The sequence below is a fragment of the Xyrauchen texanus genome, chromosome 41 (genome assembly GCF_025860055.1).
Source record: "Xyrauchen texanus isolate HMW12.3.18 chromosome 41, RBS_HiC_50CHRs, whole genome shotgun sequence".
NCBI lineage: Eukaryota > Metazoa > Chordata > Actinopteri > Cypriniformes > Catostomidae > Xyrauchen > Xyrauchen texanus.
Genome location: NC_068316.1, coordinates 25,160,159 through 25,182,324, shown reverse-complemented (window position 1 = coordinate 25,182,324; position 22,166 = coordinate 25,160,159). Strand labels below are relative to the sequence as shown.

The following is a 22,166-nucleotide window of genomic DNA, read 5'->3' as shown; positions in this document are numbered from 1 at the left end:
TTTTAACTGCCTGAGACCACTTCCTCAGTCATATCAGCCCAACAGGAAGTGCCCAGGCCGTTTTCCAAACTGTGTAAAGTTCACCTTACCCTGTGTCAGGGACCGCAAGGCAGGCTGTTTAGGTGATGATGACTTTTAATTTAAGCCAACTATGATTTATTTGAGCTTGGCCAACTTCCCAAACCAAAGACCTGAAAGCTTGAAATGAAAACTATTACCTTGAACTTTCATCAGTCACTTTGAATACTCTGAAGGTTGAGAAAGGAGGAGCAAATAGGGGACAACTTGATGTTGGCAGTAAACTCAATAAAGCAAATCCAGTTAATTTTGAAGATGTGTGAAGCTCTATGTAGACCTGTCTATTAATGTGACATTAATGAAACAGATGGTCAGAAGCATCTCTTTATTTAGACTTTCTTGCACATATGAAGAACATACATGTTCTTTTTCTGTCAACATACAGGTATGAGTGTTTGAAGTAATATGTTAACATGTAACGGTACTCTTTTGTGTGTCCTGAAGCTATTTTGTTTTAATACCATACTGAAGTCTGGCATAAAGATTATTATTAAGATTATTTTAAGATTAATGAATAATAATTTGTATTGTGATGTTAGTGTGGTCATTGCTTCAAGATAAGATGTTAAGCTAATAGTGAATGGCGATAATTACTGGACGAGGATAAAATGTACTATTGTTTACTTTTGCTGTAAAGAGAGGACTACAAACGCAGGGATAAATCTCCAACTGACTAATGTAGGGAAAAGATTCAGTGGAAAAATTTACAAATATTTATTGAAGCCACAGTCTTCACATAGCAGTTAGTGCACATGCTAACACATGAGCTGTGGTGGTTGAGTGGCTGACACAATTTCAGCTTGCAAAACTTCTCAGTACTGTTTCCTCCTCTTTTTCTATCCTCTCTATTGACTCTACGTACCATTATAACTGGCAAAAAGGCAAACCCCCCAAGAAACACCCTAAACCCCCAAAAAGAACTAATACTAATACTACACTGTTGTCAAGTAAACAACTTAGATAAAAACACCTTTACCCCTGCAGATCTTTTAGAACATTGACCCCTCATTAGAATCTTCCAAAAACTAAACGTGTCCAGTTATCTCGCAGTTACCTTGGTCATGCCCTTAAGTTAGCTGGGGGGCATGTGTCCCATCTCTCATCTGGCTTAGCTGTCAGTAATGCCTGACTGAGATCTGTTAACTAAGTAGGTTTACCATTATCAAAAAAGTACCATGTGACAGGGCGGAGGGTGGGCCCGGGTCGTAATTTTAAACACCTGGTCCCTTATCAGGCTAATTAAGCCTCCGAGAGGGATAAAGGCTGACTGCTTATGGTGGTGCGACAGAGAGAGAGAGATCGTTTACATGCAGCTGACCGTCGTGTGTTTATGTTTGTGTCTTTTGGTTAAGTTTTTCTTTAAAATATTATTTATATTGTCAAGCCGGTTCCGCCTCCTCCTTTCCCTTAATCTCCTTTACATACCCTTATTGTCTTAGGTAACTAATGGTATTTAGTAAACAGTGGTTTTAATTCAAAACATCTAACAAACTTTAAGGGGGTTAGGGTTAGGGTTATGTTAGTTTCCTTCATATGCCATTAAAGTGGTTATTTTTCACTCTAAACTGTTGTTTCGCCATGACAGGTGTTGATCTGACAGAGAAAACTGATCTTACAGTAAAAGTAAAAAAAAGTAGAAGTGCCCTTTGTGGCAATGCTGAGAATGTAACATGTACATGCATTGAGTTGTACATTTGTTTTGACACATTTCAGAACAGCATGGAATTGAGTATAGGTAGCTAGGAGCATTTGGTTTCAACCATGTGTAAACCTATCTGTTCCATGATTTCGAATGAGACAAGCAACAAGACATTTTGTCAACTGCTTAGTTTCCATTTCTGTTGCTTTTTGCAGGCAAGCTCCTCCCACCGTGTATACTCATTGGTCTAAAATCCCATTCTCTCTAGCTGTATATTAAACATCAAATAAGTTTGACAAATCCTATCTATTCCATGTTGAATTTTCAAACAAGACAAGCAGCAAGACATTTTGTCAACTGCTAAATGTCCATTTCTGTTGTGTCATATAGGCTAGCTCCTCCCACAGTGAAATCTCATTGGTCTAGAATCCCTCTCCATCTAGCTGTATATTAAACATCAAATAAGTTTGACAAATCCTATCTCTTCTATGTATAGTTATTAAACATGAAAAGGTGACATGGCATTGTAATGACTGCTAAATGTCCATTTCTGTTGTGTTATATAGGCTATCTCCTCCCACATTGGAATCTCATTGGTCTAAAATCCCGCTCCATCATACTATATATTTTACATCAAATAAGTTCAACAAATCCTATCTCTTCCATGTTGAGTTTTCAAACAAGACAAATGGCAAGAAATGTTTTTACTGCTTAGTTTCCATTTCTATTCAGGCTAGCTCCTCCCACAGTAAAATTCCATTAGTCTAAAATCTTGCTGTACATTAAACACGTTAAACAAATCCTATCTCTTTCATGTTGAGTTTTTGAACAAGACTGAAAGAAAAAACAGTTTGTCGACTGCTTGGTTTCCATTCCTGTTGTGATGTACATCTAGCTTCATTTTAAACATCAAAAAAGTTGGACAAATCCTCTTTTCCATGTATATTGTTTTGAACAAGACTAATGGAAATACATTTTGTTTGTTCCATTCCTGTTGTGACATACAGGCTAGCTCCTCTTACAGTGAAATCTTATTGGTCTAAAATCCCACTCAATCTAGCAGTATATTTATTATACGTCAAAATGTTCGACAAATCCTATCTCTTCCATGGTGAGTTTTCGAATAATCAAATGGCATGACATTTTGTTGACTGCTTATTTTCCATTTCTTTTGAGTCGTACAGGCTTGCTGCTTTCACCAATAAATCTCATTGGTCTAAAATCCCATTACTTCAACTGTATATTAAAAATCAAAAAAGCTCAACAAATACTTTCTCTTTCATGAAGAGAGAGAGACAGAGAGAGAGACAGAGAGAATGTGAAAGATCCATTAGTGGAAGATTGCTGTTTTCTGCAGAGATAGTAGAACTGAAAAGAGTGCCAGAAGTTTTTTTTTGCTCTCATCTTGGCTGAGTAACATAGTTGAAACAGGGTTGAGTTGAAAAGTGTAGCACCATAATTAAAGAAAACTTCAGAATGATGTTGTCTTGTAACCCGAGGGAACTGAGTATTTCTCTCTGTCTCTCTTTATTCAGCTGTGGGGGAAGCATGGGTGTAAAGATTAGTGGAGATTACACTCGTATTCTAGTTCAGATAACAATTTCTCCAATACCCTCCACCTCTTTCCTTCAATCATTGCGTAAAAAGTACCTGCAGTGAAAACATTTCCATCTCATACAATGACAGTTGGCAGCTCATTCACTCGCACCCTGTCACCCCTCATTAAGCTCGTCAATGAAAAGTGTGGAAACCCTCCTCAGATATCTGTGTGTTCCAGCGGTCCGCTAGGCCTCTACAATTTCAAACCTCTAATCCTCTGGCTTTGGCAGAAACAACTTTGGTATTATAGCATAAAAGGGGCATATTGTAAGTTTCTCAGGCCTTTTGGTGGATTCCTTTGGCCATCCATGTTGAGAAACAGATACTGGCTTTCAGCCATCTTCCCAGTCTCATTGACTGAGAGCTCTTCTGGCAGTTACAGTAGCTTCCCTGACCTCTTCTTTGAGCAGATTTGGCAGACATTGTGTGGCTCTTCGAAAAGCTGCTCAAAACCTTGTTACATCACAATGATCAGGCCATTGGAACCATTTTCAACAGAGACACAACAGTGTCAGATCAGGTCTCTGAACTAATAGCTGGGTAATCCTTTTAGTTAAACAATCTAATGCGCTGTTGATCAGCTCTCTTTCTGAAGGCAAAATACATACTTCTTACTACTCTGAATGTCATATCTAACCCTAACCCTAACATGCCTGATTGATGGCTGATGATGTCTGCTTGATGTAAATGTGCAGTACCTTCATGTCCTCTTGCTTGTGTTCTCAGAAGACCTCTTAGTTTGAACCATAGTGTGTCTTCATTAAGACTGAGAGCCTTTGCAACTATAGATCATGACAATGACAGGCCTGTACTATGCCACAGTCACCAGATAATTGTGAATTGAATTTAGGGGTCATCTAGGGTTAGCTTATTTACATATGTATCGCCTAGTGGATTGGTTGTCAATATGATGTTTAAGTCACTCTTTCACTGTATATATATCTTCTCCCATTCAATCATCCATCTTTATCTTTCCTACCTGTCATTTAAGCACTTAAACGTCATAAGCTTCGGGTACTGTGCTGCCATTATGAAGTAATGCATCATCTCTTGTTGCTGAGTGATTTTGCTTGGAAGAGGAGCAAGTCCCTTTTGAGACAAGTCTGTTAATTCGCTGGCCATATTGGTAATGCCTCCAGGCAGCTATTTCCATTCATAAACAAACAAACAGTAAACTAACAAGCAACTGGCTCTTTTAACTCTAAGGCTGGACAACAGCTGCCATATTTAATGTTGCAATTTTATAAACAGTCTCAGTCCTTTATAAAGTCTTTGGAAAGCAGCAGCAGGATTTCGGAATGTGGATTGGATATCTATATAAAGGAATATCGTCTAGAGCAAATGATGGTCAGCTTGGAGAATAAAGTGTTCTGTTGTACCATCTGTCAGCATATGCCAACCTACTGACCCTGCATTGATTATTACACCACATTGATAACTTAATTGAAATGATGCCCCATGTCAGAGCTTTTTTTGTTCATTCACTGCATGGCCATTACTAAAGGTCATGACCTGTGACCCCTCCTATTTCCCTTGTGCGGAGTCCCATACAGTGCCCGGCCCTCTAATTCAATAGTGCTGTATAACTGGAATGGGCATACACACACACATGGTCAGGGACCATCTGAGGCCACAGAAGAAAAAAGCTGCACTCAAGCTCTTAATTCTGCTTTATTACTCATAGTGTCAATATTGTTATTGAATAAAGTGGCACTGGGCAGATTGTTCCAATTTGCCATACTAGGGTGCCTCTTTTCTTCATTATTAATGAGCAGACGAGGCACTCGGTGAAGGTGGAAGAATGGAGAGCAAGAGATGAGAAAACAGGGTGGAAAAGATGTGAATAATTTACTGGCTCATGCTGGCATGTGCAGCCATTGACATTTCAAAAGGTTCAGTTGCTGCAATTCGATATTGGTGCCTATGTGTGTTAGCATTTACTACGATTCGTTCTCATTTTTTTGTGAACAGGCCCTAATGCAGAGGAAGGGGCACGTGTCCCTAAGTTTTTCTAAATCAAATTTAGAATCAGACTTACAGATTTTAAATGTCAATTCCAAAAATATTTGTATCTTTGATGATGAAATTGGACAGTTATAGTTGTATGTTTGCATGGTAAAACAATGTTTATGTGTATGTACATAAAAACATATTCACTTTGAACAGGACTAAAACAGGACTGCTTAGCAATTATTGCTTCTTTGCTCTCATCTTATTATAATTAGGTCACTGAGTGAGCACTGGTGCCACTTTAAGCATTAAACACCTGCTATTATGTATATACTGTACGTTTAGTTTTAGTACATGATTTGAATCTTTTCTGCATATTCCGGTGAATCCTTGAAAGGTAAACCACCAGGATTCATGGATCAGTAATGGCTGAAAATAGAGTGACCAGATAATCCCTTCTACAGATTAAATCACACAGCTAACTCGTGCAACAGATGTCAAATAATACGCCAGTGTATGAGAAACACGGTGTCTGTGAGGGTACAGGGTTGCCCAGCTCTGAAACCCAATCTCCACCTCCCTGCTACGGGTTGGTGCCCTGGCGTCTGTTACCTCGTCTGGAGAGTGAGGTCAACGGTGTGTGTAATAAGCTAGCACTAGCGAATGGCTAGTACCCATTCACATGCTGATCCATTTGCATTAAGTGCAACCTAATTTGCAACTGTGCCCTGATTATGGTGCGTGTTGGCCGGGATGAAATATGACCTCCCATCTGCACCTGCCGCTGCTCGACTGATGTCGGAGAACCATAAATCTAAAACTAAAGGTTGTTCAAGCTTTCAGCAACAGTAAACTACTACCAATTGCAACAATTGATGTGTGCATTAATTTAAGGATAGAAGCACATAAATAAGCTCTTTCAATAAATTATTTTAAATCAAAAATATATTAGTGTGGAATTGGCTTTAACTGTTAGGAAACAACAGTAATTTCCGCACTGCTCCAGCAAACACCAAAAGGGATAATACAATGATTGAACCAAGTTGGAGTTTGGTGGCATTTGTTGGGGCAGTTTGAACAAGCCTTAAATAGGAAGCTAGGTCACCTCTCTTCGTTTGCCATTTCTCCAACCCTAGTTTCTCCAAATGTGACTCCTCAGTCAGTGGCGGATGGAAATTTGATGAGGTGGAGAGAAACAGTTGGAGTCTGCAATGGTTTAAGGGACCGTGTTGCCTCTTCTAGACTCTGGAGTCTTGCTGGTGTTGTCATCGGTTGCAGTTGAGGGAGAAGGTTGAGCAGCTGTAAGAGTTTTTGGAATGGCTGCCTGGTGCTCTAATGATAATGCACTGATGTGAATCACCAGACCATTTTTCTATTTGACTTTCATGCCAGAATAAGACCATGGCTACCTTCCGAGGAGGTCCATAACTTCCACTTTTCTTATATCCCTCATTTCTTTCCCATCATATGTGGCTTTAAAAGCTTCATGTATTAACATATCCTTCATAGGGGCTTAGTTTGTTTCAGTTAGAACACTATGATTCGGCTCCTTACCGCTATACTTAGATTTACTGTGTCCACTCAGCTCCTTTGAGTCTAAATGGACTGGTTGTAACATGCTGACAGAGTTTAACGATAAAGAGTCCAACAGCCTTTAACGTTTGCGTCCACTTGTTATTGAGGGAGAGTTTCAACACTGAAACCTCCACGATGGTTTGTGGGTGGTTTCATGCCATTGCCAGGGGGTTTATTGTCATAAGTACCATTGCTTAAAAAAGTCTCCCCAATAAGCCAAATGAACTGAAGTATCTTTCATGTCCATTGTACAAATGATGTAGGACAAGTTCTATGCTAATATTTAATACTTAGGTTTGTTCAAATCCTTAATAGCTTGCCTTAGCAAACACCACCATTCCTCCACATATTAAAATGTAGTTGTTATCAGTCTAATTACCGTAACAGTTACCATATTAAACCACATGTCCTTCAAAGGCAATCGACATTAAAGACATTAACTGTGCCTATGTCTTTAGTTGTGTCGTGCCCTGCCTCAAGCAATGAGTAAGATTGATGAACTGGAGTACAATATTGAGACCTCAGTCAAAGTAGACTTAAGGGTTGTGGGGTCTTAGACATGTGTGTCAGGCACTGAGTACATTGAACAGCCTAACCACGCTCACTGCCACTTTTCAGATTCGACCAACCAATGAGGCCACGTTTGCTGCCTTTCGCTTCAAAGTTAATATTTTTTCTTTATGGAGTCTGCTACTGTCAGTCAAACCTTTGCTCTGATGCTTATTTCCAAATATAAAATAATAAGCTACAAACTTGCTGAGGTTTGCTTCTAAATTCAAATTTTGATGCCCAAATTCAGGTCATAAGGGTTCAATTTTGTATTTTGCATGGTTGGGGATTGCTGTAGCAAAGTCAGCACATTCCTCACTAACATACTTTAAAGACCATTAAATTGCATTAAAGCATGGATTCCTCAAAATCACAACAATCCAATATTTCCTGAGAAATATGTCTGTTATAAGTTATTTAATTAGTTTAGATTAAGTGTTGGGTACATATGTAGCTGAATAGAACTTCTGCGAACAAAGACAGATGATCACTATTATCACTAGTATTGCTTATACTTAGGGTTATGTTTTCAAATCCCAAAGGAATAGTTCACCCCAAAATGAAAATGTTAGTATTTATTCACCCTTTATGTATTTCCAAACCCGTATGACTTTCTTTTGAACACGAAAGAAAGTCTTTTATTATTATAATTATTTTGAATAAAAAATTATATTTATATATTTTGGAGTGTGCTTTTACTTCAACTAGATTATTTATGTATTGCATTTTTTATTACATATTATCTTATTTTTCTAAGCAATTAGAAATTATTTTTCACCAGGTTGCAAATGTAATTGCAAAAATAATGATGGAATAGTTTGACAGTGCAACAGCTTGCTTTAAAAGGTTTAAAAAACGTTTTCTTCATGTTAAGATGGTATTGGAAAAAAGTCTTTAAAAACAATATAAACTGTATTCCTGCTTCTCTCTATATGTTTAAAAAAGGCCTAATCTTAATAGGCAGATGGCATTTTATGTTTGTTTTTGGGTTTTACTGACAATAAATGTATAACATTGGAGAGCCTTTCATGACAATGATGGATTGGACTTAATAAATGATTAGGCCTGGTCTTGCGTGGACCAATAACTCTGTTTACTGGAACATCTCTAAATTAAAGTGCTGCCTGTCAAAATGTTTTGAACAACTGTCAAGTTTCAGAGCATGCCTCATGAGACAGCATAGTGGATCGGGATTTACTAATGTTATGTACTTGTTTTTGTTGCTCAACTGCTGGAGAGACCTGGGGGTGTGGCCAATGGGCATAACAGGAAGTGATTGCTTTCTAATTGGCCTGAGCACAATCTGCCACCTACACCAATGAGAGAGATTTTTTAATTATCACTAACAATTCAAGACAGCTGTTTTGGTGTGGAGGCAAAGTTATATAGCACCATTTGGATCCCTGTTTAAGAGGAGGGAATGCAGCATGAAAGCTGGTGGAGTAGCTGGCATCTGTAGTGCTTTTTCCTGTTCCTTTTCATTTATTTATTTTTCCTTTTGGTCTGTCTTTTACCTCTCACTTCTTTGGCATGCTATGTTTATATTAGCAACATATAAAACATTCAAAATGTATACCTTTTTTGAAGAATTTAGTTTTTCTTTGGTATGTGTGTCATAACTAATGAAAATGAATGGTCATACTAATTTATGAGAGTAAGGTTAATAGAAGCACTAGTTTTTTACAAGGTGTTTTTTGGGGTACTTGCTAAGGGTCAGGGATATGGAGAAACCCTAAAGTATTAAGCATAAATCTTGCAGTGTAACATGTTCTGCACCAATGTACGATGGCCATAAATGATGCCTCAAATAATGTGGATTGTTGAAGAGAGACGTTCTTACTTTTCTAAGCAATCAGACTTACAATTTCATGCCTGTCTAGAATAAATAATAGAAATAAAAAAAAATCCCATAGACTTGCATTGAAGGAGGGACCTGAACCATATCTAGGGACCAGAATATCAGAGACATGGGGGTCGGCTCTTTTGACTTGTGCCAGTAAGCAACTATATAGAAACAACCCAGAAGACTTTAGTCATCATCAACAGCACCCCAGCATTGTGGCGGTGAGATCTGCATATGCAAGCGCCACTCACTTTTTCTTCAGAAAATATAAAAATTAAGATATTTTTTATTTAATAAAGCTATATTTACTAAATGAATTAATTTAGCACTAGCTATTTAATCATCACAGAAGCCCTCCATGTCTCCCCAGGGAGGATGTGTAGCCTATGCAGGTGCCTACATACAGGAAGTAAACTTGCCTCCACATCTGTCTTCAGAATGTTTGGCCAGACACAACAGCCAGGACTCCCACCGTGCACTTAAGGGTCTCTACGCTACATATACATGCATCCCCGGCCTTTCTAAATGGGGCAGCCTGCTTCTTTGTCACGCCGTTTGGGTATGTGAATGGAGCTCTGGAGGCTACAGAGAGAAGAGTGAACAGAACAAAAGCACACCACTCATCTGCAGCAGGGTTGCTTATTAGGGAGAGCCACCCCCCTAGGAGAGGGGCTCTTGGCAAAGGACGTGAGGTTGTCGGGGTATCATGGGTATCAGTCAGGGGTCCATGGGTGAAGTCAGAGACCACTAAGCCTACGGCATTATCGCCTCCTTTGTCAAATCTGCACCTGTCACTCATTCAGTATGAGAACATGAACCGGTCAACCTTTTATTCAATTCCAGGCCTCATTTTGCAAAAAGAGATGTAAAGAAAGAAGTAGATATAAAAGATAAGCAAACAAGAGAAAAAGGACAGAGATGGAGACAGATAAACGAGAAAAATTAGACAAAAAAAACAGGCCACAATAAAGAGATGGAAAATTATCACTGAAATTGATGCAGAAAAAATATGGAAGGATAAAACAACTTTAAACAGAAGAAAAACAAAGAAAATTAAAACTCCATTTATGGCCATTACCTGCTCCAAGCTGGTCTAAATGGTTGATCACCCTGACTACCACCTGGTAGACCAACTTGGTCATTCTGGTTTCTAGCTGGTCATTTATGGTCTTTAGCTGGTCTTGATGGTTGATGAGCTGGACTACCAAATGGTGGACCTGGTTTCATGTAGACCACCTTGGTCGTTGTGGTTTTAACTGGTAATTTATGGTCTTTAACTGGTCCAAGCTGGTCTAGATGGTTGATGAGATGGATTTCCAAGTGGTGGACCTGGTTTTGACCTGATAGACCATTTTGGTCAAGCTAGTTAGAGCTGATACACTACTTTGGAGCAGCAAAAATCTAGCTACCATGTTTCAAAAACCAACTTGACCAAAGCTGTTCCAGCAGGGTTGTTATAGGGATCTCTGTATAAAAAAAGCAATCAAGTGAAAAACTACAGAGCTGTGGAAAGATAAAAGAGATAAACGAGACAAAAGAAAACAGGCCGTGATGAAGGAAGGGAAATTTGCACTCAAAAATTAATCTTGAAAAGATTGAAAGAGAATATTGTAAAACCTCAAACAGACCGAACCAAAGACAGTTGAAGTGAAATTTGAATTTATACTCTGTACACAATAGTGCCATTGGATCAGATTTTTTTTTTATGTTTCATTGCAGTCTAATTCACAAGACTGGCTGATGCACATTGATTTCCTGTAAAGATTAGCGTAAAAGTTTCGTTTTATCTCTGAAAATGACCAGCAGTAATTCTGATTTAATCTGTCCTTGCCGTCTGTACGTATCTCTGATGGGAGCCCATAGATATGATAGCTTTTGATGGGAATTTAGTCCTCTGGGTTATAGAGTTAATATGACTTAAACTTTGAGTTGATGCAATATGGCTGAAGGCACAAGCAAGCTTTCTTTTCATCTCTGGGACTGGGAGGCAATGGCAAGAAAGCAGATAGTCTGACAGATTATAATTCTGACAATAAACTGATAAGGAATCTGAGTCATACATTGGACATTGACAGAGATTTGCAATCAAAGTTGTGTTTTTATCACTCTGGTTTGTTGTCTGAATGCTCAAAAATCAAGATAATATGTCAAATTGAATCTCAACAGAGTAGAATTGCTACAACATCTCCAAATCCATATTCTGACACTTAAATATTTATCACAGCAAACAAGTTGTGGTCATTGGAACATTTGCTGGCCCAAGGTGGTCTACCAGCTCTAACCAGCTTGACTAAGAGGGTCTTTCAGGTCATAACCAGGTCTGTTAGCTGGCAGACCATCTGATTCTAGACCAGCTTGGACCAATTTATAACCATAAATGACCAGCTTGAACCAGCTAGAAGCAAACTTGAGCAAGGTGATCTTCCAGGTTGAACCCAGGTCCACCAGCTGGTACTCCAGCTGATCAACCATTTACCTCAGTCTTGGGCCACTTAATGACCATAAATGACCAGCTTGAACCAGCTAGAAACTGGCTTGACTACGGTGGACTTCCTGGTCGAAAACCAGGTCCATCTGCGGGTCATCCAACTGATCAACCATCTAGACCTGCTTGGACCAGTTAATGGCCATAAATGACTGGCTTCGACCAGTAGGAAAAATATTTGGCATCATTCCATTATAGAAGCACAGCATAACCAACTCCCCTGAAGTAATGGACCAGTCGAAAGGCAACTCACACAGTCACAGACAAAGACACAAAAGACACAGGCATATGTTGGAGTCTCAGGTGCTTCTAGGCAGAGATTTAATGAAGGATTTACAACAACATCAGACGTAATATTGCATTCATTCATCTCTTCCATTCCCATAGCATTACACATTCTACTTTCCAGACCGAATCGCTTTGTCAATCTACAAGCACTGTATCCATAAATCACATGGTAATAACTTGGACCGCTTCATTTTATCTCTTCCAGTGGGGTTCTGCCTCTTTGGTTCCATTTTTTGTCCTTTAATGGTGGTTTTAACTAGACATTATCTCTGTGCTGCCACATAGAGTTTTCTCTGTGTTAAAACAGGTGAAGAGCCTTGTTTAGACCGACACCCCTGATGTTAGCGCTACCCATGCATCACACTGTATTCAGAGAGATTAATCTGCAACAATAAACTTCTGTCTTCAGAGAAATTGCTTCCTGAGCCCCATAAAGTAAACATGCAAAAGGTGTTATTCAGCATATTGAGAGAGAGAGAGAGAGAGAGAGAGAGAGAGAGAAAGAGAGGGAAAGGGTGTGCGTAGACTCACAAAAAGAGAAAAGGAGTGGTTGAGGCCGAATAAATGGGGTGTGGACAATCGCATACTGACCTTTCAGTGAGAACACACAGACAGATATTGAATGATTCTCATTGTACTGGGAGAATGAAACTGCTGGCTTGTTAAATGCTGTGGCATATGGATATTTTATCTCTCTCCGCCTTTAATTGCTTTACTGTCAGACTTTTTCCCCTTGAAACTCTTTAGGGAGGACAGAACAAAATAAACATAAAGATGTCTTCAGACCGGAGAGGCTTGACTGTGTGCTATCTCTCAAACAACATGGGCCCATCCTTAAAGCCGGCTTCAGGTTGCATGTCGCCTGACCTTTAATCTGATGCATAAACAGGAGGCTGTGGGAAAGCGATCCCTCATCATCCTTTCCTCATACCTTGCTGCCTCCTCACCCACCTCCATTGTTTGGCTTATGGGTGCATTTGTCCTAATTATCTGCGCTTTATTGACGGAAATTGCTGCCGGTCTTTGTGAGCTCTTGTTTAGCCAGGCCCTGCGGCTGACGTTGATGCATGCCCGGAGGTTTTTATAACCCACGCGACACTTGATGTCAAGCGAGCGTTGAGACTAATCATGTGTAGTGATTTTGGAGTCTTCATGGACTCTACCAACCAGATGGAAAGATTTGTCTTCTTTATAAAGGTGGATTGAATTGGCAGAGTAAATGGGATAGCTGGCTGCCACTGCTCAATACACATGGGCACAATGTTTATAATTCCATTCCAACTGTGTTAATTCCTCAGTGCCACTTTAGTGATGATTTAATGCCAAATTGTACATAGAGACGAGGTGTATTTGAACTAAAGCTTATGTGGGTGTGGCAAAGGGCTCAAATGAAAGCCCTCATGTTGATCAGATTGAATCTTGTCTATTCTCTGCTGAAAAGACTGTTTAGACCAGTATGAATTTCCATGCTGGTTCAGGCTGGTTTGTAGTGGTTTGGTGCTGGTTTAGCTGGTGGACCAGCATAGCAGTGCTGTTCACTAGCATTAAACCAAGCATAATATTTCTGGTGAAGCTGATTGACCATAGAACACCTAAAGATGAAGGATGGCGCTTGTCAGTAATTCAGCTGAATGTGTTGATTTCAGGGTAAGCTATATGAACTTTCAGAGGCTTCATGTGATCATTTTGGAACACTTGCTGTTTAAAGTAGTTAAGAAGCTTTGTGAGAACGCCAGCAAACCAGCAAACAAAACACAACATATATTGGTGAACACCAGTGCTAATCTTTTCAGCTGATTTGAACTATCTTTCTCTGTCTCATACTCTGTAATTCAGCCCAATTCATGCATAGCTGGCCTTGTGATCTTGTTCCGTTTATGGTTCCAGTTTCTCAACACCAATTCCTCCATGTTTTAATTTGTTTGACAGTCTTGTGAATTCAATGTGTCCCTGTGGCTCATAGGGCCCTTTACAGCATCTGAGGTGGAAAATGTTCTTTATTTTTTAGATTGATCCTGGAAGGTCATTGGAGGTTGGATGGTGTTTGGTCATTCTGTTTGTTTACTGGGATGATCCCAAAGTTTAGCTGGTTGCCAGACTCAGTGACTCAGTAGCTTATGGTCGCTTTAACCTTTCCTGAGTCTCACTTAGGCACTTATGACCAAATCTCTTTTGTTTGTTTTGGAGTCAGGGGATTCAAGTGAAGGCTGTTCCAAGGCAGGGGGATTAAGTTAATGGCACCTCCTGACTCCTAATGAATGAAGATGTGTCCATCTCTTAATGAATGAAAAAGAGATTCCACTAACAGTGTACCCAGACAGGATTTCAGAATTATGGTTTAGTGACATGATGGGTGTCACTAGTCCCCTGAAATACATTATCTATAATCCAATCAATTAGCCAGAGCTATGATGTTAGCCATCCTTGTGATATGTCAATGCTGATGGTTTACAACAGATTTAGGCTTCCTTCTGGATGACATTGAACTTGAACAAGACCCTAGCCTATTCATTTGCAGATATTCCTTCTATTGTTCAATCCAACCAAAGCTTTGTTTGTTTGTCCATTTCATGTGCACCACTCAAAGCTTGTTAGTGTTCCTCTTGCTGCGTGAGCAGACACCAGGCATGTTGCCACCCCATGCTAATGTGTAAACGCACGTTTACAGGAGCTAATGCCCAAATTAATTTCCCCTCACAGATGTGCGGTAATGGCCGAGTGATTTGTTTATTTTCTCAGGCTTTAACTGCTTCATGAGGAAAATTCAGCTTAGAGTGGCCTTTAGAAGTCTGTAAACTTTCTACCAGAAAACATCTTAAGCTTAATCTCTTAACATGCTATAAAATAACTTATTTTGAACATGTTTTGCATAGGCTTTAGCTTTTAAATTTGTTTTTATTCACTTCAGTCAGCCTAACATTTCTAAGAGAACATTCTTTTTTCATGTTACTACTTTTTCTTTAAATGTAACTACCTTTTCTAAAATAACAGTAAATATATGTAGATGAAGATGATACACTTTGCACATTTTGTTATATCTTATCAATGCCATATTTAAAATAAAAAATATCTTAAAATGCACATTTAAGTGGATTTAATATACTTGGTATTAGCAATCACGTGGTTTTAAATGAAGGTTTTTGTTCTTTAATGTGGGTGAGCAGAATACCTGCATGCATTTGCAACGCCAAATGCATACAACTTATGGCTAAATGATCTGCTTAATTTACAACACGGATGTTTTCACTGCCTTGCAAATACATTTGATGGCCTTCGAGCTCCTCCACCATCACATATGAATATAGGAATGGGGCGTTAAATGAAGTAAAGCTAATACAATTCTAACGGCTGCACAAAACATCAGAATGAGCATGTTCGCTCATCATGGCTCATACGATTCTCATTCGGCTCCATTTGTTTTTTTATGGGAGGCCATTAAGCAGCAGCTTTAATTAAGGTTGATTGGCAAATTGTCGAAGTGACCATTTCAATCGGTGGGCTGTTCCTACTTGCAATCTACAATTATGAGCACATTTAGGACTGTCTTCTCATCTTAAGTAACCTATCAGCATCAATGGAGTCTTAGCCACCTGTATCAGCTCCCTGCAGAGACAACTTCTCTGTCAATTAACCATACGTGGATTTCATTTGCCATATGCTGCTTTTTACTTTGTTCCTGGTGCTCTTTATTTTCTGCAAGCTTATGTTTTACCTCTTTGTGTTTATGTTAGGGATACGTAAAGCTACATCTTTTTTTTTTTTTTAAATCGACTAGTCGGTGGGTTGCCTGACCAACAATATGACTATTCAGTTTTAAGTAAGCTCTGTATAATTAGGCTAGTTTTGGGTACTTGTTGGGTTTTTTCCGTCAGAGGGTCTAGTTCTCCTTCTTTCTCATACTCTTGCACTGTCTCTCTCTCTGTATAAATAAGCTGTATTATCAGACAGGATGCTGTATCATAATGAGGGGTTTTTCACCAGCAGCCCGTGTGGTGGAGTAGATAAAAAGCAGGGCTTGATTAGCGGGACAAGGCAAATTGATTCCTATTGATGGTCACTTTCCCCAGTACTTAATGAAACTGTCAGAGTTCCCCTAAAGGAGCATTGGCTGAGATCTGGGCCTTTGACTCCCCCGTCTTAAGAGGGATATTTATCATTGGCCATGGTTCATTGGGGAGTCCTTCATGGAAACAGTTGGTCCATTTCATGTTCTCAGGATGATGGTGAGCTTAGGCCAAATGTGGACAAAGTAATGGACTGTGTCCGTACTTGTAATTTAGTAAAATGGAAGGGTGATGTGAGGCATGTGGACTTGAATGGTGCTTGTTATTGATTTAGGAAAAAGTTTTACTCTTAAAGCCAGCATAAAATCTCTCTATTTACTTTGACTCTATGTACACTATTAGTACATGTTTCTGGTCTTATTTTGCACGATTCAGCTGTGCATGTTATTTCAAAGAGAAAAACCACTTTTCACAAACCAGTCAATATTGTTTTTGCCCTTTGTTAAATATCATGTTTCACTCTGATATATGGTGCACATTGGAAGTAAAATGGGTTGCAAACATCATTCAGTTTTCCTGTTTTTTTTTCCCTTCTGTTCTCTATAGCAATAGACTGGCACCTACCAACCATGACCGGATACAGTGGCTACGGCAGGAGTTCCAGCAGGTCAAGCACGAGGAAGACCCTGATGATCGCCATCGCTCCTACAGCTTTCAAAATCAAACATGGGTGAGTGTGCAAGACCTCTCCAGCCACCAGACTTTATGTCACTGTGATGTGTCTTTATTTTACCATACAAATTATAGGTTACAACCTTAGCTTAGCATGAGGTATGACCATTAACCCTTTCCAGTATGCACCCTTGGCACTATACATCCACTAAAAATCACAGTGACACCAGTTGGCTAAAAGTATATGAAAACATGGATCAGAACACTCAATTAACTTCTTATCTCTAGTGTAATTTGTTTGCGGATGCCACTTGGTTTGATGTTTTGGGCCCTATTTTTAGAGCGCTACTTCTAAGTGCAGTACTATGCCATAAGTCATAAGCACAAAGTCAGTTGGCATGGCCATGAAGGTTTGGTTTTTCATGCAAGTATGCGCTAAGTCTAGGCGCAAATGGTTTTGATGAAATCATGCTAATGTTCTAGGTCAAGTGCAATTTAATTCTGAGGTCTTCTGCGACACCCTCTGCGTCCTATTATATAGTCCATTCCCTGTCAATCACCAGCAATATAAACCAAGACACCACGTTCATAACAAGTTGGTTGTATAAATGGAATGTATGCAATGAATTCAATTTTTTTTTTATATGGATTTACATTTTTTTGTGCATTAACTGTGTCCTTGTTGAATATGACACGTTCCTTTTTATACGCATGGAAAATGTGGTTCAGGATAAGGATGTATGCGCCATTAAATGCAAGTATTATTAATAATATGAATCTACTGACATGCATGCTCTTCACTTATTGAATTTATTGAAGCACAAAAAAATTCTAATTTCACAAAAATCGAATCAAAATCCAAACATTTTACTTTCTCAAACTTACTCCAACGCCCCCTTTTGGAGTGGCTTAAAAATCACTCTTCAACAATTGGTGGAAAAATACCAATAAAAATTCGATCATATATGCAATTGTAAATATAAACATAACATTAATAATAATTTAAAAATAAACAATGACCTATAAAGAGTTTAACAGAATCTAATTTAAAACATCATAAAACGATTACAAAAGTTAGTCATGGACATCATTTGATGTTCCACCTATATTTTCATAGTTTGGACATAAACTTTATTACCACCTGATGGTGGAATCTCCAAACTACAAATATAGGCACTGAATGTAGACCTAGCGCTGAAAACAGACATGGTATTGAAATGTCTTAGCACAATGACCTATTTTTCAGAAAAACATCTGCAGTTTGCATGCATACACTCACAGATAGCGCAAAACTCCCACCTACGCTCAATTACGCTTTGCACTGCCAGGAAAATTGCACTTACGAAAATTGGATTAGACGTAGTGCACAGTCTTTGATAAATAGAAATAGAGACTTTTGTATGTAATGCAATAAAATGCAGACATTTATGTGTGACTTATGTGCCGAATTTTTAGGGCCACAAATAAATAGTGTTTGTTCTATAATGTAGATTTGGTTATTTTTGTATTTCATTGGAGAAGTGCATTTGTTATTGTCTTGCGTTTCATTATCTTTACTAATGCATCTCACAGTTTATTTGTCCTCAAACTTTGCTTGTGTTTGTTAGGTCTACACCGAGGTGAATATGTTTTAACACTGTGTCCTTGAAAGTCACTGATTCATTTATAGTGAGAGATTAGAGGCTAGATAAGTTTTTATCTTTATCAGCAAGTTAAAATAATATACACTGCTCAAGAGGCTGGGAACAGAGTTGCATGGGGTTAAAAGTCAAATAGCTGTGTATCTTTACCCTGTAATGGCCAGAGCCAGACATGGCGGTCTGTCCTGTTTCTTCCTGTTAAACGCACTGGGGGGATTTTAAAAGATGACAGGCTAATTACTTTGAGGAATAGAACCATTTCCTAAATTAGAGGTCAGCTCTCTGACCTTGTCATCCCTGCCACATATTTGGCCTCCATTTTCCTCCCTGGACTTGAATAGCTCGACAGAGATTAGAATGTGTTAAACTCAATTAATGCATTAATGCTCTCTTTCAGAGAGATCAGAGCTGCAAAGTGCAGTAAAGCAAAAAACTGACATCTCAGACACTGATTTCAAAGATTAATGATGGATAATTAATGGAAATGTAGTTGCTTAATAGTGAAATCATTTCTGTGCCACTAGCGGTACCAAACAGAATTGCTAAAGGATTTTGTACGTTTTCTGGACAAAATGTGAATGTTATTTGCCCATGCTGTTGCTGCTAGGATGTTGCTTGGTGGTTTGTTGGCTGTTGTTGGATGGTTGCTTAGTGGCCCAAGCGAAAAGAGCCCACTTTGGAGCCCAGAGTAAACTACGTTTACAGATTGGCCTCATTTACTTCCAATGTAAGTGCCTTGCTGGAATCCATATTTTAGCTTTTTTGTGTTAATTAACATTATGCCACAAATACTGTCAATTGACCTTAACTTGTATTAATCCCAGAATATTCCTGTGCCAAAAAGTGCCAAAGTTTAATTTGAGCAATACTGGGAGTGCCTCCAGGACTAATGAAAGAGGGATTATAAACATGTACCAGGTTAATGACAGTTCACTTTAGTCAAATGATGACAATACGTGTTTCAACGCAAGAATGAAAATGGTCTCCTAAGCAAATGCTCTTATATTTAGACATTAGAGAAGTGCACTAGCTTGTATTTGACATAACTTAGCCTCTCTGTTTGCAGTATGGATGGATCAAAGCCTCTCTCAGCGCTTAATGCTGTCACATTGTCTGGACTTCTATTGAAGGAAGTAAAAGCCCAGCTGTTTGAACAGTGCTGAATCAGAGGAGTCAAGTTGGAAGGTTCCTAATTGCTTCTGATAGTTTACATGTTTAAAGACTAGAGGCATTTGCCGTAATAGTATACAGGCCCTCCCTTGAGTGTCTCAGGTCTTTTGTATTAACGGCTGATGGGTCAGCCTCTATGACCGGTTTTTCTGAACAGCACTGGTTTCAAATAACAAAATATGTTAGGTTATACCCAGGGAATGCCTTTGAGTCTTACAGGGCATGATAAGAAGGGCAAATTTCCTGAACTCTGCGGTTTAGATGTCAAGCCTGACTGTTTTCTACACATGGTGTGTGCTGTTATTGTGCCCAGAAATTTGTCAAGAGGTGTGTTAAACAATAGCTGAGAGGTGAGCATGTTAATTTGTTAGGAATAAAACAATCTTGGCTGCATTGGTACAATTTTGTGTTATTGGACTTTGGTCTAAAAATCATATAGTAACTATATAAAATATAGCCCTTGTGACAACTTCCCAGAGTCATAACTAGCCCTGTCTCCCCTATAAAAGATACAATGTCAGACCAAATGTAAAAGTTTAAGTATAAGTCATTAAAAATCAATTTTGATGAACCACTATTCTGAATATTGGGTGGGACCTGCCCCATCAATGCCTGGTATTTACAGCCCTGCTAAAGACAGTGTAGTGCTAAACTTTCAAATCTCAAAGTAAGAATCAGGTGGTCCAGGTGCTTTGTTCCTGCATTGCATTAGAAACACACACACACACACACACACACACACACACACACACACACACACACACACACACACACACAAACTCCATCAGAGTGCTATTTACAGTTTTGACGTTGATTTAGTGTCTGCAAGGGCCCACGAGCGCTGTGGTCCTGTTGCCCTGTAGAAATAAACAGCAGTCTTTATAGCAGCAGGTTGAGAGAATGATGGTTAAACAATGTAAGCGAGTGCAAGGGAGGCGTTTGTAGCCATAACAGTCTTGTTGATCCTGCTGTCATAAGCTTGATATAATGATGTTATAAAACTGTCATAACAAAGTCGCAGTCCTCTGAGAGCATACATAAATTCTTTTGGGTGCACTGCTGTGATGTCGTAGAAAAAAAACTCTGGTATGGAAAAAAAACTGAGATAGGACATTTTTACTATACTAGTCTGTTAATTTACTAAAAAAAAAAAGTACCATGGAATTTCCATCATTTTGAGGATATCGTTTTACACATATCATGGTGACTTTTTTTTAATTATATATATAGATTTTTTACATGTACAATAGAAATGGCATGCTTTTGTTGTTATATCTACCATCGTAATTTTTTTTTACATGTACCTATATATATATCTGGCAATTATTTTGTAGAATTGTATATATCAATGTACCATGGTGCCGCAAAAGTACTTTCTTTTGTTTTAAATGGCTATGAAAAGCACTTAATTAATTATTAAATACTTCATATCGGCCTAGTTACAGGTTCTGAGCACGTGTTGGAGGTTACTTTAGCATTGCAAAGTCTCCTGGCTATTATTCATAGCTTTGATAATAAATAGTGTTCATTTGAAAGTGTCCCTGAAGTACAACAGAAAATCACAGTGACATAAAACAATGACAGATTGCCTTCTAAATAGGTGGCTATATGGCAAAACTCCCAACTTTACATCAAATGCCTCTAAAGTTTTTATGAAGAAAAATGGCTAAGTACGCTCCAGATAATCTTTCAAAACCAGCATGGGCTCTGACAGCGCGTGAATCGCATTAGGACAGTGATAAAGGTGTGTTCCCTTCATTCACAATTCCCAGAGGAATGAAAGAAAGCCGTCATATGGTGTTTATGCACCGCAATGAGCTGCCATCCCAGATCGCGGATAATTGCCCCATGGCCAGAGCCTGTCACAGACCTCCACCGGTAAATAGACTATTAGACCTGTCTTGTTATTCCTCCGTTGTATATCACACCCAGCATTTTTGCCGTGACTTTCAAAGGGGCTTTTCCAGATGTTTATCATAAAAACCCTGTTCCTTCCAGAGGCTTGCTGCCCATTCTCAGCCAATAAAAATCAATCTTTTGTTTAGACGATTGGAGGCCACACAAGGAAAGGAAGTTTTATGCTGGTGCCTAAATCATACACGCACATGAATGCTTTCATTAGGCTTATATTTATGCACTTCTCTCGTCTTTTACAAGAATCTCTGTGCTGGCAAGCATTCAGTTAGCCATCATGTCTGGAAATAATTCTGTTGATTTCAGACTCAGAGGACCCAACATGTGGGTCATTCCTTTTATACAGTAAATTTTCATGTCACCATTATATAAGTGTTATTATTTTGGATAAAATATTAATCTCACAATATTTAAAAATGGAAACCATTTTAGTTCTTTTAATTGTTTTTATTCATTATATAATTTTTTGTTTATTTTGTTTGAAAACATGTTTTCTTGGGTATATTGTTTTAACAATTAACTTATATAATTTATTTATTTTTTGTCATCAATGTCACTTTCATACTGTAATATACCATTTACTAATTACATGATCCTCCAGGAAGTGACTTCATTTTGGTGGGAAAACAATAGAACAAATGTCATTAAGTATTTGAAATGAAATGTATGAATACTGTGATGTTTTGTAGTATTAATTGGCTAGTCTTATTCTTAAACTTTCTTTCCTGTAAGACAACATGACAGAAATCTCTACAATTTT

The 22,166-nt window shown here is 38.6% G+C and overlaps 1 protein-coding gene across 3 annotated transcripts in view; it reads left to right on the top strand.

The window, feature by feature from the left end:
* The window catches only part of LOC127634176 (partitioning defective 3 homolog), a 582,251-nt gene that overhangs the window by 539,372 nt on the left and 20,713 nt on the right, over nucleotides 1–22,166 (top strand). For all 3 annotated transcript variants that reach the window (XM_052113607.1, XM_052113605.1, XM_052113604.1), the window contains one exon: nucleotides 16,617–16,740. In XM_052113607.1, the coding sequence (XP_051969567.1) occupies nucleotides 16,617–16,740 (124 nt within the window). The remainder of the gene's footprint in view (nucleotides 1–16,616; nucleotides 16,741–22,166) is intronic.